This window comes from Papio anubis, chromosome 10 (assembly GCF_008728515.1).
Source record: "Papio anubis isolate 15944 chromosome 10, Panubis1.0, whole genome shotgun sequence".
NCBI lineage: Eukaryota > Metazoa > Chordata > Mammalia > Primates > Cercopithecidae > Papio > Papio anubis.
This window is the reverse complement of record NC_044985.1, coordinates 41,460,560-41,485,727: the sequence shown is the minus strand read 5'-3', so window position 1 is coordinate 41,485,727 and position 25,168 is coordinate 41,460,560. Positions and strand designations below refer to the sequence as shown.

The 25,168-nt window shown below is 37.9% G+C and overlaps 1 protein-coding gene across 8 annotated transcripts in view; it reads left to right on the top strand.

Moving 5' to 3' along the window:
• ACVR1 (activin A receptor type 1) overlaps positions 1–25,168 on the top strand; it is a 141,009-nt gene that overhangs the window by 101,349 nt on the left and 14,492 nt on the right. For all 8 annotated transcript variants that reach the window (XM_021923637.2, XM_009182268.3, XM_021923636.2 and 5 more), the window contains 4 exons: positions 116–215; positions 3,806–3,952; positions 8,116–8,391; positions 13,218–13,415. In XM_021923637.2, the coding sequence (XP_021779329.1) occupies positions 116–215; positions 3,806–3,952; positions 8,116–8,391; positions 13,218–13,415 (721 nt within the window). The remainder of the gene's footprint in view (positions 1–115; positions 216–3,805; positions 3,953–8,115; positions 8,392–13,217; positions 13,416–25,168) is intronic.

Here is a 25,168-nt window from a genome sequence, read left to right as displayed (position 1 = left end):
CCATGTGTCCCGGATTGCTGCCCTTCATGTGAGTTACAATGTCATGCATGCTAATGTTCCAAAGTGGGAGCTATATTGGTCAATTGTTTCTTTTCCCCCTTGTCTTAAACCACAGGATTTATTGGATCATTCGTGTACATCAGGAAGTGGCTCTGGTCTTCCTTTTCTGGTACAAAGAACAGTGGCTCGCCAGATTACACTGTTGGAGTGCGTCGGTAATTCTTTTTTTTCCTTTCTTTGTGGGTAATATGCAGTGTGAGTTGTGTTTTTGAAGTAAAAGATGGAACTTGGAAAATCTGCTTTTTGTTACCAGTTGTTTCCTTATTAAACTTATGAGATGTGGTCTCTATTCTGTATGACTCATGTTGGAGCACCTGAACTTGTTTAAGCTCTTATCAAAGGAGTCCATCACTAATGAGTACACAGAACACCTCGTCAAAAGCTTTCAATTGTAAGTGGACCCTTTGGGATGGTGAGAGAATGCCTAAGAAATGAATTGATACGGTTGCTCCTTACCATAGGTATTGGATAATCTGAAGTAAGTAGGCTTTTGGACAATAAACTTGTTTATTGAAATTCTTTAATTCCTCTCATTCTTTTCTTCTTTTTGATGGGAATAATTAATGAAAATAATTAATGAAACCAATTCTAGCAAAGGGATCTTTATAACTCCTTTATTTAAATATGAACTATATACATTTCTCCATGACCTCTCACATTTTCCCCATACATGAACATATTTGTATGTGGACATAATCATGTTGTACATATAATTTATGTCCCTTTTTTCAGTTTTAAGCTCATGGACATTTCATGTGTTTGTACACATCACAAATACTTTTGAAGATTATGTAGCAGTCCATGAAATGACAGTGTCACTATAACTATACTGCTTGAAAAAGATTTTGCACACATTACTTCTTTCTTTTGAGTTCTCAGAAAAAATTCCCAGGAATTGGGGGTTCCTGGGTCAAAATTTGTAAATTTTTTTAATAGCTTGTTTTATATGCTGCTGATTGGCTCTCTAGGAAGATGGTACAAAGTACCAATTTCCTGATTTTTGTTAGCTTTGCTTTTATGTGGCAGGTATTTGCAAGTTCCATAATCATTTCCTTAACTTTCTCTTTTAGACGGCTTGCAGGGATAGCTGCCGTAGCAATCATGGGTTGGCAACATCTCCACACCCTCTTCCTAGTGCTCATGGTTTCCGAGGGCTGGATTTGGCAGTTCCTGCCATTGCATCTTTTGCTTTTGGGAGGTGACCTCTAAGCTGCCCCCATCACTTGGCTGCTGTTCTCCAGATTTTCTTCTTGTTTTCTTGGAAAGAGGGACACCCCCAATCTGAGTAGTAGAAAGGGGGAAGGGCAGAGGTAGGAAGAGCAGTGGCTACCACCCTAAGGCACAGGAGTAACCAGAGGAGCTTATTTGTCCTTTCTCTAGGTCTATAGCTATTGTCACTGTTTCCCACTTCTTGCTTCTCCTCCACGGCAGATTGTGAGCAGAGAAAATAAAGATGGAAAAGCCCCAAATGAGCTCATTAATTTCAACCAGAGTTGTCCTCTTGTACAACTAGTATCTTACTTGATTATGAACAAAATTATCTGGATAGTGGTGGGAAGGGGGTACATTTCCCTGCCTCATCTCCCCTGTCTACTATTCCATGCAAGCTATCGCAAGATTAGTCTTCAGAGATTGGCTCCAGAGTCCAAATGGCAAAAGAGTAATGCACCTTTAAAATATGTAGTTTCTGGTTCTATAGATACTCCTCAGCATTTTTTTTGAAACAGTATAAATATCATTGTTGCATTCTCTTGGGTTAGCACTAAAGACTTTAATAAAAGCAGTGCCTTCATTAGCTTGTAGTTAGTGTGTTCATGCGGTACAGCTTTTAGTAAAAATATACGTGATGAACTGCATGGATGGTGTATTATTTTTGGTTCAAAAACATGGGAAGTTGGGGTAGGGGAGTCATTTCTGGATGATGATCAGTGAAACTACAACTTTCAGGTGCCTTAAGGGAGCCTTTTTGTGGGGCTCCATGGCCAGGGTTTTGGGGCAGCTCTGCTTTTGTTTTAGGGGCTTCTGCATAATGATGAGTTTGCAAAAAGCATTTAACAACTTAAAAGCATTTGAAAACCATTGAAAAATATTTCTGTTTTAATTTACCTACCTCGACATTCATCTCCTGTTTTCTTTAAAACATCAACCAAAAAAAGGATGTGAGGTAATTTTATGTCCACAATTCCCTGGGATATTTTGCTGTCATCCCTAATGTCAGAATGAGGACAAAGGGAAAATAAGGATACAAAATAGAACCAAAGATAGGAAAAGGTTAGCATATCATTTTCTGGCAGCCAGTATTGGTAGTATCTTAGCACTAGCCCTCATCTTGAGCTGTAAATGCTGGGCAAATTGCTATGACTTTATTAAAAGGAATCCTGTACTAAATTATATTTGTGTGACCCAACAGTGTTCCACAGTGAGCACTTGTTAGCCCCATTCAACATCCTTTTGGGTTAGTTGTTGGTATTTAATAGGGACATTATTTTCTTGTCAGGTAATCTAGATTTAGTGGTTGTGATTATGATTCAGGTGTGTCTCCTGGACAGACCTGCTTCTCTCTCCATGTTTGGGTTTTCAGTGGCTTAGTGTTCTAGCAAATAACTGTATTCCTGTATATGCAGGTGGTGCTGCAGCTGCTTATTAGAAGCTGTGTGATTCCAGCAGCCACTTGCCTGGGTAGAAAGCCCCACTGCCCTCCAAGTTATATCTCTTGCCTTGTTATCTAGGCTGATTATACCCCTTGTTGATCCTCATAGTCTTGTGGTAATTACCTCCTCCTCCAACCTCCCTGATCACCCCTACCTATAATTAAAGAGAAGAATGGAAGAGGGAGCATGTAGCTGACAAGCTGACAAGTGTGTTGCTGCTGCAAGAGGGGGCTGTGCACCAAACAGATTAGATCATAAGTAGAGTTGCCACGTTTTCCAAAATGTATTCTCCAAGTAGCCTTTTCAGTGTAGCCCATTTGTAGCATCACAGGAGCTGTCTGACAAACAAATACCCATGACCAGTACCAGAAGAAGTCAGAACTGTTCTGGGATTATGTATTTAAGACTTTGCAAATCCTCTTTTTTGAAATACATCTTCCGCCAAGAAATCTTTATGGATGGCAGTGGCTGCTTGTCGATCTCCTACACAGCATTGTGTTTTGGTTTGTTTTTGTTTTTTAATCCTTCGAACACACATTTTAAACTTAATTGTTCTCCTTTGTGGAAAAAATGCATATCTAAATTCACCAATTTGGACAGTGCCTATGTTGATCCTGTGTGAAGGGAAGGAACCAAGGAAGGAATTCAGTTTACTGATGTGTACTTTTTTGGCTTTCAGAACACAATTGAAATTTAATAGTCTGTACCATTTCGTAAGTTTTACTTTCAAGTGTTTTAAAAGTCATATGCATTTTATACCTTTCAACAGAGGAGTTTAAATGTAAACTGAGTAATTAGCAGCTAATTATACAATGCAGATACAGAAGGCAGTTTGTTATCACAATATGGTAGATGGGAGGGGCAGCTTCCACCTTATTTTTGTATGCCTTTATAGGCCAAAAAAAACCCAAAAAAACAAAAAAAACTAAAAAGTAAAGGTTGTGATATTTATATTCCCAAGCTGAGTTTCTCCAGTAAGCAATGGGAGGGATTAAGAGTTGCAGGCACTAAATTAATTGGCTTATTCTTAATGATGGGCTGGCCACCTCCAAAATGCCTACTGTTCTGTGTCACCTATGTTTTGTTTTCCATAGGGAAAGGCAGGTATGGTGAGGTGTGGAGGGGCAGCTGGCAAGGGGAGAATGTTGCCGTGAAGATATTCTCCTCCCGAGATGAGAAGTCATGGTTCAGGGAAACGGAATTGTACAACACTGTGATGCTGAGGCATGAAAATATCTTAGGTAAGTACAAGGATAACCCCCTCGTTAATTGTATCTAGGGAGAAATAATTGTCCACCTTTGCTGTCTCTGTTTTGGTGAATGTGAATTTGAGAGTGTCTCCTAAAAAGCAATATAGGGATCCTTAGCATTTATATGCTATTTAATTTTCTCAAACACCAATTTCTTATTTAAATCTGCAAATAAGTTTAAGACTCTCTGGATGATGAAAAGGAAATCCACTAGTGCTAATTCTTATTCCTACATCTGCAGATTGTTATTTAAATAACAAAAATTTGCCCCATATTGTTCACTTCAAGGCTCATTGGTTGTTCTACTTACCCCATCCTTTTTGAATATTTATTACTTGAATCAAACTAAGAAAGATCTTTGGACTATTTCCTAGAGATTCACAGCTCCCAGGGATATCGTAATTAAATGCACATTCCCTCAAACTAGGCATCATTTTTAAAACCCAGATTTGCAGAGGGATTCAGGATACATTTTAATTTAGAAACTAAAGCTTAGCAACATTTGTGAAATATGTAAAGTGCCCGTTGAAATACTGCTATGGCAGTATAAAGGGTGAGCACACTCCTTAGGCCCATTGACTTCTATGTTTTTGAAAAGTTTCTCCAAATGTGTTTATACTGATACATGTATGGTGAATGCTGCCTGGAATGCTTCTTCAATAGTGGATATAAAGTTTATATAGAATTTAACTCTGTATAGAATAGTGTTGGCCACCTTATGGCTATTGGATTAGGTCTGGCTCATAGGAAGGCCATTGCCAAAATTTATTTCTATTTTAGCACTGCCAATTTAGTATTTAAATGAGTCAAGTTGTCTGCAAATAATGATTTGACAGTTGTCCAAAGCTTCAAAGCTTTGCTTCCGTGGTGTGGTGGTGATGTTCCATCTCAAAATTGTTTCAGTTTCTGTAGTTGATTTCTCACTTTTGCTTACCCATCGGGTCCTAGTCATCACTTAATCCTCCTCACCTCAGCTGTCAGCTTTCCCTTTCCAATTCATCTCTCCACTTGGAGTTGTCTTCCATTGGGGAGCAGAGATAATTCTGTTCAGTGTCTTTGGTGGCTCCCACATTTCCTGCAACACTTGTGACTGGTATTCAAGACTCCCTGGTTTGGGGCTCCAAGGAATCACTTAACCATCCTTTACAAGTATACCCCATTCTGTTACTACGAATACTGACCGTTCTTTGAGCTCGCCGCAAACATTTAGGTCTCATTGTCCTTCCTCAGGTCGCTCTTGATCACTCACTATCCCTTTCACATCCTCCAACCATTCCTTCCTCCGTCAAAACCTCTTGGCCCCCTTTAGTTTTGCCCTGTGGAATTAATTGTGCTTTTCTGCATTCCCTCACTTTGTACCTCTGTTCTAACTCTTACCACACACTGCCTTGTGTTGCCGTTAAATGTCTGTGTAACAAGAATAGCAACAGTCGTGACAACAAACATGTAATGGATCATTACTACGCGGTAACCACGGGTGCATTATGTGCATTTTGTTATGAATCTTCACCATGACCATAAGAGAGTAGATACTCTCATTTTCCCAGTTTTAAATGTTGAGGTAACCAGTATATAGAGAGAGGTGAAATAGTGGAGGTGGGAATTACACCAGGCAGCCTAACTCTTAACCACAGTTTTGTACTCAAAACACAAACATTCCATAAAAGTAATCTAGAATCATGAAGCAAACGAAGTTATATAATTCATGCTTAAGAGATAAACAGTTAAAAAAAAAACCTGATTATTTAAAAGTATTTTTTTCCTGATGGTCTAGAGCATAATTAATGGGACAGATAAAATTCTTCCCTAAGACCTAAGGGGCTTACTGAAGGTGAGATAATACAAATGTATTTGTTTATTATTTATTTATTTAATCAGAAGCTCCTTTTTCTTGGGGGAGGAAATCAGTAGAGGCTACACAGATATATAACAGTAATTTAATTTCTTTTGAGTGGTGCTGTTAGAGTTGGGGGTATTTTTTAAGAAAATCATTAAAGATTAGTATTATTTGGTTCATAAACTGTTAAAGCAGAAACATTTTCTTTATTAAGAATAACTAATGTCCAAGAACACATTTTGATGCATATTTTGGCCAGCTAAGGGCTCCAAGAGAAGCAGCTTCAAGGGGAAAAAGCAGATTGGGGAGTAGGCAAGGAGTGGGAGACTCAGGGCTGGCCATGGGAATAGGCTTAGAGGAAGAGAGAGAAAGAAGTAGAGGGTGAAGGTGCTAAAATATTATTCAGTTTGCTTTGCATATGTCCCTCAGGCGAAAATGTGAAATTATTTTTTCTCTGAGTAGAAATCATTTGTTTGGGGACAGTATGGCGTAGTCAGTAAGAGTCTGGGTTCTAGAATCAGACCTACAGGAATCTAATATCAATGATGTGATCTACTTACTTCGTGTGGTTTTTGGAGGATTGCATATAAAATTCCAGGCACATAGTACTCAATAATTATTAACTGCTTCTGTTGTGGTTGCTGATGATGAAGATGATGATGATCAAATAGGGGACCTTTCTTGGCTCACAGAACCTTCCTATACAAGGTATCAGGACAGCTAGCTCCAAATTCAGAGTTGATAGCAACTTAAATAGCTATGTGATCCTTGGCATCTCCCAGCAGCAACTTTATTATCTGTAAAATGAGCATAATGATGTCTTTCTTACCAGCTTGTTGAGAAAAATCTCATGAGAAAATATATGTGAAAGTGACATAAATTTTATATAAAGTACTATGCAAGTATAAAGCATTTTAATGTATTTTCTCTTACATTTTCATAAGTCATTTAATTCTTCCTCAAGCCATATCCGTCTTAAATTTTTTTTTTTCTCACTTCTTTTTAAGTCCCAAACTTCACTGTCTACCAGCGTGGTTCATATATGTGAGAATAATCCTAGAAAGGCACCTCTGTAGCAGAAAAGGCAAGCACACGTCACAATTTATTTCATAAGTTAGAAAGTGCCCCTAACTTCCAGACAGTCTTCTGCATGCTCAAAAGTTCCCTCCAGATGTCTAGAAAAATCTTTTCCGGGCTGATAGCGATGGCTCACGCCTGTAATCCCAGCACTTTGAGAGGCCAAGGCGGGTGGATCACCTGAAGGTCAAGAGTTTGAGACCAGCCTGGCCAAACTGGGGAAACCTCATCTCTACTTAAAATATAAAAAATTAGCCAGGTGTGGTGGCGGGCCTCTGTAATCCCAGCTACTCAGAAGGCTGAGGCAGGAGGATCGCTTGAACCCAGGAGGCGGAGGTTACAGTGAGCCAAGATCACGCCATTGCACTCCAGCCTGGGCAACAAGAGTGAAACTTTGTCTCAAAAGAAAAAGAAAAATCTCCTCCAACCTCTTCATCCACATTTGTCAGTCTCTCACTTTACTTCAAGACCAGTTGAGTTGCTACTTCCTAATGGAAGCCTATTGTAACATCTAGTCTGAATTACTATAATTTCCTGCTCTGGGCTCACGTTGCCTTTTGAAGATATATATTATAGTACTTTTCACATTTTATTGTAACGTTTTCGTTTTTACACCTGTCTTCGGCCAACAAACACTATCATCTTGGTTTTTCTGTGTGTGACTGACAGAGAGCATCATAAATGCTCATTATATTTGGTTGGTTTCTTTTTTTATTTTGTGAATCAGTCAATCGTTTAATGTAAACTCACCCCCTTTATTTTACATCTGAGCAGACATAGTCTAGGGAGCCTAATTGAATTGCCCAGTATTACACAAGTAAATCACAGGCAGAGTCAGGACTAGAATACCATACTCAGGTTTTAGGTTTGGTGTTCTTTTAGGATGGTTGATGAATGGCCTGTTCCTAAAATATCAACATGCTGAAGGGCTTGGCACTATCATTATGGGTGAGCACAAAGATATTATTGCTATCTGAATCTTAAGGAACGTAAAATATTCTTTAAAATATTGCTTATAATGAAATGAATATGAAATTTTCCTATTAGCAGTGCCCTTTTAAGGAATAAATGCTATTATTTTTCTCTGTTGATGCTTCTGTAAACCCCCTCTTAGGGCAATTGGTCAGTTTAATTACTTTTTGTTACAGATGACATTTACTGTGTAGGTTGCTGTTTCTAAATACTTAAAGTTATAATGTGGAATTCTCATGTGTATTAATTTTGTTCTTGGTCTCTTCAGGTTTCATTGCTTCAGATATGACATCAAGACACTCCAGTACCCAGCTGTGGTTAATTACACATTATCACGAAATGGGATCGTTGTACGACTATCTTCAGCTTACTACTCTGGATACAGTTAGCTGCCTTCGAATAGTGCTGTCCATAGCTAGTGGTCTTGCACATTTGCACATAGAGATATTTGGTACCCAAGGGAAACCAGCCATTGCCCATCGAGATTTAAAGAGCAAAAATATTCTGGTTAAGAAGAATGGACAGTGTTGCATAGCAGATTTGGGTAAATTTCTAAAAATATTTTTTTCATTACCAGTTTTACTTTTGTTTCCATGTTTAGCTGAGTTGCATCTCTCCCCCACAACATGTTATGCAAAATTTCAAACATGCAGAAAAGTTGAACATTTACAATGAACACCTTTATACCCACCACATAGATTCTCACATTAACATTTTACTATCCTTAAGCATTATTACGTATTTATTAATCTATTCATCTCCCCATCCATCAGTCCAACTCAACCTTTGATAGAATTCAAAGTAAATTGCAGACAAAGGAATTCTTTCTTCTGATGATTTCAGTGTGTACACTAGTAGATCGTTGACAAGAATGCATTATTTGCTTTTTCTTTTTTCAGGTAAAATTTATATACTGTGAGATACACAAATTTTAAATACTGTCTGAGAGTTTTGACAAATGTTGTAAAACCCAAATCCCTGTTGAGATACAGAGTTTCCCATTACTCGTGACAGTTACCTCATTCTCATTTAGTCAGTCCCGGCCACACCCTACCTCAGAAGTAACCAGTACTTTTGAATTCTGATTTCACAAACCTTCACATAAAGTAGGTGCACAATAAATACTCTGTAGAATTAGTTTGTCTTAAAAGTGGTCTCTAAAATCATTCTGTAACCCAGGCAAAAGAATCAAGTTAAGAAATAGGAAAATAATCCCCAATGGATTCACTCTTTTCCCTGTTAGGATAGCTCATTCTTATGGTGTTAGAGTAGTACTCAATGTAGTTTTAATTGCGTTATAAATAAGAGTATTTTCATGTGTAGTGGCATTTTATATAAAACCATGTTCTTCCTGGATTCCTGGAATATTGACTGAATAATTGTACTAATGAGAACTGAATTGTAATAACTATATTCAATTCAGTGAACTATTCAGGGCCCTCTACTTGATTAAACATGGTTTATATGATATTCATATTATTGCAATTATTGTTAGACTGATAAAGGTTCAGACAAAAATAGCTTTAATTATGTAAATAACAATGTTTATTTTTGTTTGTTTTTAAACATAAGGGATTTGACATGTTAGGAAAATTTACTTCCTTTGAATCCTTTTAAAGTCTTTGCTTTTACATTGAGAAATTACAATGTTTCCCAAGCAGGAGAAGAAAGATTTTAGGATAAGCATTGAAAGAGCATGGTCCTAAAGTTTTTTGCAGGCATTTTTAGTTGTGGTGTAGAGGACTTTTATGGCTTATTCCATGGCTCTTAGAGCCAGGGTGATTTGGGTTTAAATTCTGGCTTTCTTAATTACTAACCCTGTATATTTGTGCAAGTCTATTTATCTATTTACCTGGCCCGAGTACTGACACTGCTTTCACTCAGGGAGACAGGGACAGTGAGGGTGAAGGCGGGTGGGGTTGGGAGTTAGCCAAGAGGAACTCCAGGGTTTGACACTGTGCCCTGTACTTCACTTGAAAGGTTAGGAGTTCAAGACGAGCCTGGCGAACATAGTGAAACCCCGTCTCTACTAAAAATACAAAAAAAAAGAAAAAAAAAGTAGTCGAGCATGGTGGCGCATGCCTGGAATCCCAGCTACTGGGGAGACTGAGGCAGGAGAATTACTTGAACCCAGGAGACAGAGGTTGCAGTGAGCTGAAGTCGTGCCATTGCACTCCAGCATGGGCGACAGAGCTAGACTACGTCTAAAGAAAAAAAAAAAGAAAAAAAAAAAACCAATGTGATTGTATATTACTCATATAACTAAAAAATAAGCCCACGTCACAGGATTCTGGTAAGGCCCAGAAATATTATAAATGTCTGGTAAATAATAAGGATTCAAGTTGGAGCTTCTGTTATAATCCAGTGGTCTGTGGAGGGTGGACAAATCGAGGTGGCTCTTGGTTTTGGTTTATGGGACTTGGTAGGGAAGGAGTTGAGGGGAACTTTGCAGTAAGTCCAGCTAATTAATTCTTCAACTACATTTCTTTTGGCTTGTCCTTCCAATTAGATATATGGGTTTGTATAAAAATCTGTTAAGGAGTTATTATTCAGGATATGGTAAACAATGCGGTATAGGAAACAACTCTTATAAGACCATGATTTGTATATAACTTTTCAGTGTATACCTAGCAATTAAGGATCGCATATTAGAAATAGTGTTCTATGATTAATCCTGCAAAAAAGTCAGTATTCTATTGATTAATTGGTTGAGAGAGGATCTTATTCTGTTGCCCAGGCTGATCATAGGTCACTGCAGCCTCGATCTACTGGGTTTAAGCGATCTTCCTACCTCAGCATTCCAAAATAGCTGGGACTCCAGATGTGCACCACAACACCTCGCTAAGTACTTTTTTTTCTTAGTAGAAATGAGGTCTCACTATGTTGCTCCAGCTGATCTTGAACACCTAAGCTCAAGTGACAATCCCATCTTGGCCTCCCAAAATGTTGAGATTACAGATGTGAGCCACTGTGCCTCGCCTATTTTTCTAACTTTTTATTATTAAAAAATTCAAATGTTATAATGATCACTTAAATCCCAAACACCTAGATTCAAAAATTGTTAAAACTTTGCCATGTTTGCTTTATCTATCTGTGGCTGTGTGTATATTTTTGCCAGTCCATTTGAAAATAAAGTGTTACAGGCATCACAACACTTTACCCCTCAATACTTCAAAATCATCCCTATTTTTATGCTATCCCAAACTTGCAAAATACTTAAAAATGCATCTTCTTCATAATCAGTTTATCATATCTACAAATTATTGATAACTATCTAGTATCATTTTATATTCATTTTCAGATATTTTCAGTTTTTTCAAAGAAGAACTCAGCCAAAGTTTACAAATTGCATCTGGTTGTTTTGTCATCTTTAGTGTAAAAATCACTTATTAGTAAGAAGAAATTACTTGTAAAATTTAGCAGCTTAAAACAACACAGATTTGTTATCTCACACAGTCCCTTCAGGGTCAGGAATCTTGGAATGACTTAGCAGTGTGGTTCTGGCTCAGGGTCTTATGGAGGTTGCAGTCATCTGAATGCTCAACCGGAGCTGGAGGTTCCAACTCCATGACGACACACTTACAGCCATGGTTGGCAGCAGGTCTCAGTTCCTTGCAGGGGGACCTCTCCACAGGGCTGCTTGAGTGGCTTCATAACATGGTGCATGGTGAGCTGAGAGGGACAAACAGGAAGCCTTTTATAATTTTATAATGTCTTTTATATTCTAATTGTGAAGATACGCACTGTCACTTCTGCCAGATTCTATTCAATAGTCCAACATACACTCAAAGAATGGGGAATTATGCCTCACCTGGAGATCCTAGCTGTGGTGGCTTTAAAATATGTCCACAAGGTCTTTGAAGCTTCTCCCATCTTCCGAATATCTCCATGTTCTATTTAACGTGCACCTTTTAAATATTCTGATATTTTGACTGTTTGGTTCTGGAAATGGTGGAGGGGCATACAGTAGTCCCCTCTTTTCCATGGGAAATACCTTCCAATACTCCCAGTGGATTCCTGAAACCCAGGATAGTACCAGATTCTATATATACTATGTTTTTTCCTGTTACATACCTACTATAGTTTAATTTATAAATTAGGTACAGTAAAAGATGAACAACAATAACATAATAAAATGGAACAATGATAGCAGTATGCCATAATACAATTTATGTGAATATGGTCTCTCCCAACATCTTAATCGTACTGCACTCACCTATTTTTGGACTGTAGTTGACTGTGGGTAACTGAAGGATAAGGCGGGGACTATTGCATAGGATTTGGGAAATGTTCACAGTGTCCACAGAATCTTGGGGTTGATTATAAAAATAGGTGAAAGAGGAACACTGTCTATTTTAGTCTAATGCAATTGCCAGTGTCTTTGCTAATTATTAAGGATGAGATAAGGTGTGCTAGCTCCCTGATGTTATATGAAATTGTCATCCCGCACATTCAAAGCCGTGGAGTGGAAGGTGAAGCATTCTCTGTAGTCGGCTTGAGAGATCACCAAGGGATATTTGCATTGCAGTGGTTTACAGGGACTGCTTGCTCCAGTTTGGCACTTTTCATTACAACAAATGTTATAGGAATCATTTTCAGTCAGTCTGCGTATGCATCAATAACATAAAATCATCCACAAATACAGCATGCATGTATCTGTCTCCCCACTGGCCAGTGAAGAAAGCCTGTCTCCCTAATTGACTGAGGAATTCTGGAATGAGTCATGGTTTAAGAAAGCATTTGAAAGCCATTTAACCTTTCATTTAACCAGAGTTGTGCTTTCAACTGAGGTCCAGTTAAATGCTGTCTGTTTCCATGATTCTAGAGAAAGGCTTGTGGGTTTGGTCAGCATTATTGCTCAGATAAGCAGCTCTTCCTTTAGGAATAAAGCAGTGCTTATAGCAATCTGCCCTTTATGTAGTGATAAATTACTTTAAATGCTCTATCTCACACTGTTGGAAATTTGTGTTTGGAGACTAGTAAGAGCAGTGGTGGAGCTTGAGAGCTTTATTTGCTTCTTGTTAAGCCACTTAGAGGCTCACATTTAACATGTGAACCTGTTTTCCTGTGGACTTCAAACACTGGCCACGTTGGTTTAGTGCATTGGTCTACCATTTACCCAAAACTGTGTCTCTTTGAGGTTCATATATTAACCTAATAGCCTCAGAATGTTTCTGACATTTAGTCCCTTTTCTGCTCTCACCCCAGAAATAATCACAAAGGGCATTCTAGGGATTATTCTGAGTGTACTGCAACAGTGACCCTGAATCCACAAGAGGGCACTTTTGATTGGGGTTGGTTTAAAATCCTTCAGCAGCCCCTTATGAGAAAGGAAGTGGTTTGATTACATTGTTATCTTCTTCCTTTCAGGCCTGGCAGTCATGCATTCCCAGAGCACCAATCAGCTCGATGTGGGGAACAATCCCCGTGTGGGTACTAAGCGCTACATGGCCCCCGAAGTTCTAGATGAAACCATCCAGGTGGATTGTTTCGATTCTTACAAGAGGGTCGATATTTGGGCCTTTGGACTTGTTTTGTGGGAAGTAGCCAGGCGGATGGTGAGCAATGGTAGGTATCTAATCTAATATTGTCTTAATCCAAGCTCTCTTGATCCAGCTACCTTTAAAAGGACTGAAGGGACTATTGAAGTTCACATTGTTCTTTGAATCATACTTGTCAAGTTATAGGCATTCATATTTGATTTATGGCTGGTAGATGGAGTGTAATGACTTTTATGTTTGAAATACACCACAGTAAGTGATGGTTGAAACCAGTATTTCTGGAGAGACCAGCCATTCCTTGGTTTTTCTTTGGATTTGTTTCATATTTCTTTTCTTTTAAATTTTAAAAATTGATACATAATACTTGCATTTATGGAGTACATGTGATATTTTGATAAATGTATGTAATACGTAGTGCTCAAATCAGGGGATTTAGGCTGTACATCACCCTGAACATTTATCTTTGTGTTGGGAACATTCAAATGGTCTCTTCTAGCTATTTTGAAATATATAGTATATTATTGTCAACTATAGTCATGCTACTGTGCTGTTGAACATTAGAACCTATTTTTTCCATCCACCTCTATGTTTGTACCCATTAACCAATGTCTCTTCATCCCACTGCCATCCTCACCTGTATTCCCCAACCTTCTCAGCTTCTGGTAACTATCATTCTACTCTCTACTACCATGAGATCAACATTTTAGCTCCCATATGAGTGATAACTGGCTGTATTTCTCTTCCTGTATCTGACAGATTTCATTTAACATAATGACCTCCAGTTCCATCCATGCTGCTGCAAATGACAGACTTTCATTCTTTTTTGATGGCTGAATACTACTCTATTAATGTATATTTACCACATTTTCTTTATCCGTTCGTCCATTGATGGTCTCTTAGGTTGATTCCATATCTTGTATATTGTGAAGAGTGTTGCAATAAATATGGAAATGTAGATATCTCTTTGATATACTGATTTCCTTTGCTTTGGATAAATACCCAGTAGTGAGATTACAGGATTCTATGGTAGCTGTATTTTTAGTTTTTTGAGAAATCTCTATACTGTTTTCTATAATGACCCTATTCGTTTATATTCTCACCAACAGTGTATAAGAGTTCACTTTTCTCTGCATTCTCACCAGCATTTGTTATTTTTTGTCTTTTTGATAGTAGTCATTCTAATTGGGGTAAGATGATATCTCATTGTAGTTTTGACTTGCATTTCTCTGATGATTAGTGATGTTTAGAATTTTTTCATGTACTAGGTGGTCATTTATATGACTTCTTTTGAGAGATGTCTGTTAATGCTCATATTTTAATGAAATTATTTTTTGTTGTTGTTGTTGAGTTGTTTGAGTTCCTTGTATATTCTAGATGTTAGCCTCCTGTCAGATGAATAGTTTGTAGATATTTTCTCCCATTCTACAGGTTGTCTTTTTGCTCTATTGATTGTTTCCTTTGTTGTATAGAAGCTTTTAAGTTTAATCTCATTTGTCTATTTTTGTTTTTGTTGCCTGTGCTTTAGAGGTCTTAGCCATAAAATCTTTGCCTATACCAGTGTCATCAAGTGCTTCCCCTGTGCTTTCTGCTAGTATTTTTATAGTTCGGGGTCTTAAATTTAAGTCTTTAATTGGTTTTGAGTTGATTTTTTTTTTCTCTCTTTTTTTTTTTTTTTGAGACAGAATCTTGCTCTGGCACCCAGACTGGAGTGCAATGGTACCATCTCGGCTCATTGCAACCTCTGCCTCTGGGGTTCAAGCCTCCTGAGTAGCTGGGATTACAGGTGTGTGCCACCACACACAGCTAATTTTTTTATATTTTTAGTAGAGACAGGGTTTCAGCATGTTGGCCAGGCTAGTCTCGAACTCCAGACCTCGTGCTCTGCCCACCTTGACCTCCCAAAGTGCTGGGATTACAGGCATAAGCCACTACGCCCGGCCGAGTTGATTTCTTATGTGGTAGGAGATAGGAGTCTGATTTCATTCTTCTGCATATAGCTATCCAATTTTCCCAGCACCATTTATTGAAGAGGGTATCCTTTCCCCAAATTATGTTCTTGGTGCCTTTGTTGAAAAATATGTGGATTTATTTCTGGTTTCACTATTCTGTTCCGTTAGTCTATGTGTCTGTTTTTATACCAATACCATGCTGTTTTGACTACTATAGTTTGATGTAATATATTTTGAAGTCAGGTAGTGTGATGCTTCCAGCTTTGCTCTTTTTGCTCAGTATTGCTTTGGCTATTTGGAGTCTTTTGTGGATTCATACAAATTTTAGGATTGTTTTCTCTGTTTCTATGTAGAATGTCACTTGTATTTTGATAGAGTTTGCTTTGAATCTGTAGACTGCTTTGGGTAGTATGGTCATTTCAACAATATTCATTTTTCCAGTTCATGAGCATGGGATGTCTTTCCATTTGTTCGTATCCTCTTCAACTTTTTTCATCAGTAGTTTTTCTTGTAGAGGTTTTTTACCTCATTGGTTAAATTAATTCTTAGATTTTTTTTTTTTTTGGTAGCCATTGTAAATGGGATTGCCTTCTTGATTTCTTTTTCAGCCAGTTTGTTATTGGTATATAGAAACAGTACTGATTTTTGTATGTTGATTTTTGTAACCTGTAACTTTACTGAACTTATCAGTTCTAAGATATTTTGGTGAGTTTTAGTTCTTTCTAGATAAAAGATTATGTCATCTGCAAAGGGACAATTTGACTTTCCTTTTTCCATACTGAGTGCCTTTTATTTCTTTGTCTTGCTTGATTGCTCTGGCTAAGGCTTCTACTACTATTTTGAATAAGAATGGTGAAAGTAGGCATTTTTGTCTTGTTCCAGTTCTTAGAGAAAAGGCTTTCAGCTTTTCTCCATTCAGTATAAATTTATCTGTGAGTTTGCTGCATATGGCCCTTATTATGTTGAAGTTTGTATATTCCTTCTATACCTGCTTTGCTGAGAGTTTATATCATGAAGGGATGTTGAATAGATACAGAATTTTTCTGCATCTATTGAGATGATCATAAGGTTTTTGTCTTTGATTCTGTTGATGTGATATATCACATTAATTGATTTGCTTATGTTGAACCTTCCTTGCATCCCAAGGATAAATCCCACTTGATCATGATGTGTTATCTTTTTGATGTGTTGTTGGATTCAGTTTGCTTGTATTGTGTTTAAGATTTTTGCATCTATGTTCATTGGGGATATTGGCCTGTAGTTTTCTTTTTTTTGTTGTGGTGTCCTTGTCTGGTTTGGTATCAGGGTAATTCTGGACTCAAAATGAGTTAGGGACAATTCAATACTCTTCAATTTTTTTGGAATAGTTTGAGAAGAATTGCTGTTAGTTCTACTTAAGTTTGGAAGAGTTCAGCAGTAAAGTCATCCAATCCTGAGGTTTTCTTTATAGGGATACTTTTTATTACTGACTCGATCTTGTTACTTATGGTCTGTTCAGTTTTTAAATTTTCTTTTGGTTCCATCTTGGTAGATTATATCCATTTCCTCTAGGTTTTCCAATTTGTTTGTAATAATCTCTGATGATTTCTGTATTCCTGTGGTGTCGGCTATAATGTCTTCTTTTTTGTTTCCAATTTTATTTACTTGGGTCTTCTCTCCTTGTTTCTTGGTTAGTGTAGTTAACAGTTTATCAGTTTTGTTTACCTTTCCAACAAACTTCTTATTTCATTAATCCTTTGTATGATTATTACTTTTTGGTCTCTATTTTGTTTAGTTTTGCTATGACCTTTCTTACTCTATTAAATTTGGGTTTGGTTTGTTCTTGCTTTTCTAGTTCCTTGAGGCTCATCTTTAGTTTGGACTCTTTCAACTTTTCTGATGTAGGTGTTTATTGCTACAGACTTATCTGTTATCACTTCTTTTGTTGTATCCCATGGGCTTTGGTATGTTGTGTTTCTGTTTTTATTTGTTTCAAGAATTTTTTTTTATTTCCTTCTTAATTTCTTCATTGACCCAGTGGTTGTTCGGGAACATGTTTTTAAATTTCCATGTGTTTGTACAGTTTCCAGAGTTTCTCTTGTTATTGATTTCTAGTTTTATTCCATTTGTTGAGACTTGTTTTGTGGCCTAACATATGGTCTATTCATGTGCTGATGAGAATAATGTGTATTCTGTAGCTGTTGGATAAAATGTTCTGTAAATGCCTGTTAGGTCCATTTGGTCTAAAGTACATTTTAAATCCAATGTTTCTTGGATTTTCTGTCTAGATGATCTGTTCAGTGCTAAGAGTAGGATGTTGAAATCCCCAACTATTATTGTGTTGGAGTCTGTCTCTTTAGGTTTAATAATACTTGCTTTGTATAAAAATGCTCCAGTGTTGGGTGCATATATATCTAGAATCATGATATTCTCTCTCCCTTTATCATTATACAGTTGACCTGGCACATCACAGGTGTGAACTGCATGATTTTTTCAACCACACGTGAACAACAACAAAAATACATTATTTGTGGGATGCAAAACTGAGTATATAGACAGCCTACTTTTTGTATCTGTGGGTTTCACAGGACCAACTGTGGTACTGAGTATGTATATATTTTGGTTTAGACTGGGGTCCTGGAACCAATCCTCCATGTATACTGAGGGACCACAGTATAATGACCTTTTTTGGTCTCTTTTTACAGTTTTTGGCTTAATGTCTGTTTCATCTGATACAAGTATAGCTACTTCTGCTTGCTTTTGGTTTTCATTTGCATGGAATATCTTTTTTTATCCCTTCACTTTCAGTCTATATGTGCCTTTACAGGTGAGGTGGGTTTCTTGTAGACATCATGTAGTTGGGTCTTGTTTTTAATCTGTTTAACCAGTCTATATTTTTAAATTGGGGGGATTTAATCTGTTTACATTCAAAATTATTATTTATAGGTGAGAACTTATTTCTGCCTTTTTATTAATTGTGTTCTGGTTGTTTTGTATATCCTTCATTTCTTCGCCTTTTACTGTTTGTTTTTTTGTGTGTGTGGTTTGTGTATTTTCTCCTTAAATTAGAATTTTTTCTCTTTCTTATTTTTGTGTCTGCTTTACCAGTGTTTTATGCTTTCATGTCTTTTTGTGATGGCATATATCACCCAGATATAGTATTTCCTTATGTGTTTCTTGTAGGGCCAGTCTAGTGATGATAAATTCCCTCAGTTTTTGCTTATCTGGGAAATAACTTATTTTTCCTTCATTTAGAAAGGATAGCTTTGTGTTGAGTGTTGAGTGTAGTATTCTTGGCTGACAGTTTTGTTTTTTCTTTCTACATTTGAATATGTCATCCCATTCTCTCTTGGCCCGTGAGATTTCCGCTGAGAAATCCACTGTTAGTCTGATGGAAGTCTTTCATATATGACTTGATGCTTTTCTCTTGCTGTTTTTAGAATTTTCTCTTTGTCATTGACTTTAAAAGTTTGACTATAATGTGCCTTGGACAATACCATTTTGGACTGAATCTTTCTGGGGATCTTTGAGCTTCCTCTATGTGAATGTCTATATATCTCTTGAAAGATGTAGGAAGTTTCAGCTTTTTTTGGGGGGTAGGGATAAGTTTGCTATGCCTTTGCCCATTTATTTGCCTCCTGGAAAACCCAAAATTTGAATATTTGGTTGTATAATGATGTCCCATATATCATGTAGGCTTTGTTCATTCCTTTTTGGTCGAGTGTGTGTTTGACTGGTTATTTCAAAAGACATGTTTTCAAGTTCAGAAATCTTTCTTCTGCTTGATTTAGTCTCTGGATTGCATTTTTAAATTTCCATTCAGGTTGCTGTGAATGCCATTAATTCATTCTTTTTTACAGGTGAGTAGTATTCTATTATATATATATCTCTCTCATTATGTATATATATCTCAAATATATATATACACACACGTATATAGATATATATCTATTATATGTGTAGGTAGATAGACAGATATCTCACAATTTCTTATCCACTTGTTGATTCATGGGCATTTGGGCTAGGTCCATATTTTTGCAATTGCAAATTGTGCTGCTATAAATGTGTGTGCAAGTATCTTCTTCGTATAGTGACTTCTTTTCCTCTGGGTAATCAGTAGTGGAATTGCTGAATCAAATTGTAGTTCTACTTTTAGTTCTTTAAGGAATCTCCACAGTGTTTTCCATAGTGGTTGTACTAGTTTATATTCCCACAAGCAGTGTAGAAGTGTTTCCTTTGCACAGCATCCACGCCAAAATCTGTTATTTTTTGATTTTTTGATTATGGCCATTCTTGCGCGGTAAGTTGGTATCACATTGCGGTTTTGATGTGCATTTCCCTGATCATTAGAGATGTTGAGTATTTTTAAAATATGTTTGTTGACCATTTGTATATCTTCTTTTGAGAATTGTCTATTCATGCCCTTAGCCTACTTTTTGATGAAATGGTTTGTTTTTTTTTTCTTGCTAATTTGTTTGAGCTCCTTGTAGATTCTGAATAATAGTCCTTTGACGGATGTATACATTGTGAAGATTTTCTCCCACTCTGTGGGTTATCTGTTTACCCTGCTGACTGTTCCTTTTGCTGTGCAGAAGCTATTTAGTTTAATTAAGTCCCACCTATTTATCTTCATTTTTATTGCATTTGCTTTTGGGTTCTTGGTCATGAAGTCTTTTTCTGAGCCAGTGTCTAAAGGGTTTTTCCAATGTTATCTTCTAGAATTTTTATGTTTCAGATCTTAAAGTCCTTGATCGATCTTAACTTTATTTTTATATAAGGTGAAGGATGAGGATCCAGTTTCATTCTCCTACATGTGGCTTGCCAGTTATCCCAGCACCATTTGTTGAATGGGACATCCTTCCCCACTTTATGTTTTTGTTTGCTGTGTCAAAGATCAGTTGGCTGTAAGTATTTGGGTTTATTTCTGGGTTCTCTATTCTGTTCCATGGGTCTATGTGCCTATTTTTATACCAGTACCATGCTGTTTTGGTGACTATGGCCGTATAGTATAGTTTGAAGTCAGGTAATATATTATTTCCAGATTTGTTCCTTTTGCTTAGTCTTGCTTTGGCTATGTCAGCTTTTTTTTGGTTCCATATACATTTTAGGATTGCTTGTTCTAGTTTTGTGAGGAATGACAGTGGTATTTTTATGGGAATTTCATTGAATTTGTAGATTGCTTTTGGCATTATGGTGACTTCCACAATAATTAATTCTACCTATTCATGAGCATGGGATATGTTTCCATTCGTTAGTGTCATCTATGATTTCTTTCAGCAGTGTCTTGTAGTTCCTTGTAGAGGTCTTCCCCTTCCTTTGTTAGGTATATTCCTAAGGTATGGTATGGTATGGTATGGTATGGTATGGTATGGTATGGTATGGTATTGTATTGTTTACAGCTACTGTAAAAGGGATTGAGTTCTTGATTTGATTCTCAGCTTGGTTGCTCTTGGTGTATAGCAGAACAATTGATCTGTGTACATTAATTTTGCACCCAGAAACTTTAGTAAGTTCTTTTATCAGTTATAGGAGCTTTTTGGAGGAGTCTTCAGGATTTTCTAGGTATACAGTTATATCATCAGCAAACAGTGACAGTTAGACTTCCTCTTTACCGATTTGCATGCTCTTTATTTCTTTGTCTTGTCTGATTTCTCTGGCTAGGACTTCCAGTATTATGTTGAATAGAAGTGGTGAGAGTGGACATCCTTATCTTGTTACAATTCTCAGAGGGAATGCTTTCAAATTTTTCCCTGTTCAGTATTGGCTGTAGGTTTGTCATAGATGACTTTTATTACATTGAGGTATGTCCCTTGTATGCCAGTTTTGTTGAGGGTTTTAATCATAAAGGGATGCTGGATTTTGTCAAATGCTTTTTCTGCATCTATTGAGATGATCATGTGATTTTTGTTTTTATTTCTGTTTATGTGGTGTATCACATTTATTGACTTGCATATGTTAAACCATCCCTGCATCCCTGGTATGAAACCCACTTGATCATGGTAGATTATTTTTTGATATGGTGAGGGACTTGGTTTGCTAGTGTTTTGTTAAGGATGTTTGCATCTATGTTCATCAGGGATATTGGTCTGTACTTTTCTTTTTTTGTTATGTTCTTTCTTGGTTTTGGTATTAGGGTGATACTGGTTTTATAGAATGATTTAGGGAAGATTCTTTCTTTCTCTATCTTGCAGAATAGTGTCAGTAAGATTGGTACCAATTCTTTGGATGTCTGATAGAATTCAGCTGTGAATTCATCTGGTCCTGGACTTCTTTTTCATTGGTAATTTTTTAATTACCATTTCAATCTTTCTGTTTGTTATTGGTTTGTTCAGGGTTTCTAATTCTTCCTGGTTTAAGCTAGGAGGATTGTATATTTCCAGGAATTTATCTGTCTCCTCTAGGTTTTCTAGTTTATGCACTTAAAGGTATTCGTAGTAGCCTTGAATGATCTTTTGTATTTCTGTGGTGTTGGTTGTAATATTTCCCATTTCATTTCTAATTGAGCTTATTTGGATCTTCTCTCTTCTTTTCTTGGTTAATCTTGCTAATGGTGTATCAATTTTATTTATCTTTTCAGAGAACCAGCTTTTTGTTTAATTTATCTTTTGTATTTTTTGTTTCGATTTCATTTAGTTCTGCTCTGATCTTGGTTATTTCTTCTGCTGGGTTTGAGTTTGGTTTGTTCTTGTTTTTCTAGTTCCTTGAGGTGAGGCCTTAGATTGCCTGTTTGTGCTCTTTCAGATGTTTTGATTTATGCATTTAAGGCTATGAACTTTCCTCTTAGCACTGCCTTTGCTCTATTCCAGAGGTTTTGTTAGGTTGTGTCGCTATTATCATTCAGTTCAAAGAAATGTTTAATTTCCATCTTGATTTCTTTGTTGACCCAGTGATCATTCAGGAGCAGGCAATTTAATTTCCATCTATTTGCATGGTTTTGAAGGTTCCTTCTGGAGTTGAATTTCCAATTTTATTTCACTGTGGTCTGAGAGAATACTTGATGTAATTTCAGTTTTCTTAAGTTTATTGAGACTTGTTTTGTGGCCTATCATATGGTCTGTCTTGGAGAAAGTTCCCTGCGTTGATGAATAGAATGGATATTCTGTAGTTGTTGGGTAGAATGTTCTGTAAATACGTTAAGTCCATTTGTTCTACGGTATAGTTTAAATCCATTGTTTCTTTCTTATCTTTCTGTCTTGACCTGTCTAGTGCTATCAGTGGAGTATTGAAGTCCCCCACTATTATTGTGTTGCTGTCTGTCTCATTTCTTAGGTCTAGTAATAATTGTTTTATAAATCTGCTAGCTCCAGTGTTAGGTGCATATATGTTTAGGATTGTGATATTTTCCTGCTGGACAAGGCTTTTATTTTGAGATGGAGTCTTGCTCTGTCACCTAGGTTGGAGTGCAGTAGTGTGATCTTGGCCCACTGCAACCTCCACCTCCCAGGTTAAAGCGATTCTCCTGCCTCAGCCTCCTGAGTAGCTGGGATTACAGACACCCACCACCACGCCTGGCTAATTTTTGTATTTTTAGGAGAGACGGGGTTTCACCATTTTGACCAGGCCAGTGTCAAACTCCTGACCTCGTGATCTGCCCACCTTCGCCTCCCAAAGTGTTAGGATTACAGGCGTGAGCCACCACGCCCGGCTGACAAGGCCTTTTATCATTATTTAGTGTTCCTCTTGTCTTTTTAAAATGCTGTTGCTTTAAAGTTTGTTTTGTCTGATATAAGAATAGCTACCCTTGCTCGCTATTGGTATCCATTTGCATGGAATATCTTTTTGACCCCTTTAAGTTTATTTGAGTCCTTATGTGTTAGGTGAGTCTCTTGAAGGCAGCAGATAGTTGCTTGGTGAATTCTTACCTATTCTGCAATTCTGTATCTTTTCAGTGGAGCATTTAGGCCATTTACATTCAGTATTAGTATTGAGATATGAGGTGCTATTCCTATTCATCATGCTATTTGTTGCCTGAATACCTTGGTTTCTTAAAAATGTATTTATTGTATTTTTTTAATAGGTCCTGTGAGATTCGTGTTTTAAAGAGGTTCCATTTTGCTGTGTTTCCAGGATTTGTTTCATGATTTAGAGCTCCTTTTAGCAGTTGTTGTTAGTGCTGACTTGGTAGTGGTGAATTCTGTCAGCATTTGTTTATCTGAAAAAGACCGAATTTTTCCTTCATTTATCAGTCTTAGTTTAAGGGCATACAAAATTATTGGCTGATAATTGTTTTGTTTAAGGAGGCTGAAGATAGGGCCCCAATTCCTTCTAGCTTGTGGGGTCTCTGCTGAGAAATCTGCTGTTAATCTGATAGGTCTTGTATCATTTTTTGGATTTTCTTAAGTTGAACTTCACCTTTCTCTGGTGCCTCCTTGATTAGCTTAATAATAGACCTGAATTCTTTTTCTGGCAATTCAGGGATTTCTTCTTGGTTTGGATCCAGTGCTGGTGAGCTAGTGTGATTTTTGGGGGTTGTTAAAGAACCTTGTTTTGTCATATTACTAGAATTGTTTTGCTGATTCTTTCTCATTTGGATAGGCTGTGTCAGAGGGAAGGTTTAGGACTCAAGGCTGCTGTTCAGATTCTTTCGTCCCACAGGGTGCTGCTTTTATGTAGTACTCTCCCCCTTTTCCTCGGGATGTGGCTTTCTGAGAGCCGAACTGTAGTGATTATTTCTCTTCTGGATCTAGCCACCCACACACGGCTACCAGTATCCAGGGTGGTATTGGGGGGTGTCTTCACAGAGTCCTGTGATGTGAACTGTCTTCAGGTCTCTCAACCATGGATACCGGCACCTGCTGTGGTGGATGTGGCAGGGGAGTGAAGTCGACTCTGTGAGGGTCTTTAATTGTAGTTGTTTGATGTGCTAGTTTTGTGCAGGTTGGCCTCCTGCCAGGAGGTGGCGCTTTCAAGAGAGTATTAGCTATGGTAGTATAGGGGAGGATGAGGTGGTGGGCAGGGCCATAGAACTCCCAAGAGAATATGACCTTTATCTTCAGCTACCAGGATGAGTAGAGAAAGACCATCAGCTACGGTCAGGGTTAGGCGTGTCTGAACTCAGACTCTCCTTGGGTGGTGCTTGCTGTGGCTGCTGTGGGGAATGGGGTTGTGGTTCCCATGTCAGTGGAGTTATGTTCCCAGTATTATGGCTGCCTCTGCTGTGTCATGCAGGTTGTCAGGGAAGTAGGGGAAAGCCAGCAGTTATAGGCCTCACCCAGCTCCCACGCAACCCAAAAGGCATGTCTCACTCCCACCATGCTCCCCACCCCCTCAACAGCACCAAGTTTGTTTCCAGGCAGTGGGCCAGCAGGGCTGAGAACTTGCTTCAGGCTACCAGCTTCCCGGCTGAGGAAGCAAGCAGGGCTTGCATGCCTTCCCACCTGTCGAGTCTTGACACCAGATTCATGTCCTCCCCTGAGTTCGGGCAAGGAAACTGCATTCGGTTGGAATTTTTAGAGTTCAGCTGGAGGTTTCCTTCTCCCTGTGGTCTTTTCCCAGTTCCTCCGGCAGCCGTTCCCAAGGACCACTGTAAGGCAAGTCAGAAATGGCTCCCCCAGGGACCGAGAGCCCATAGGGCATTTCCCGCTACTTCCCGTGCCCCTGTATTTCATTCAGCTCTCTAAATTGTTTCAACTCCAGGTAAGGTCAAATCCTTCTTCCATAATCTGAATCTTCAGATTCCCCAGTGAGAGTGTGTGTTTGGGGGTGGACAGTCAGTCCTCCTTTCCCACTTTCATAGTTTGGGCCCTCAGAGTATTTGGGCTGTCTCCCAGGTCCTGCAAGAGCAATCCCCTTCCTTCAAAGGGTCCGTTGATTCTTTCAGATTTCCTGGTATATTCCTGGAGTAGTTATTGGAGCAAAGGTTTACGGTCCGAGTCTCCATACGTTGTTCTGT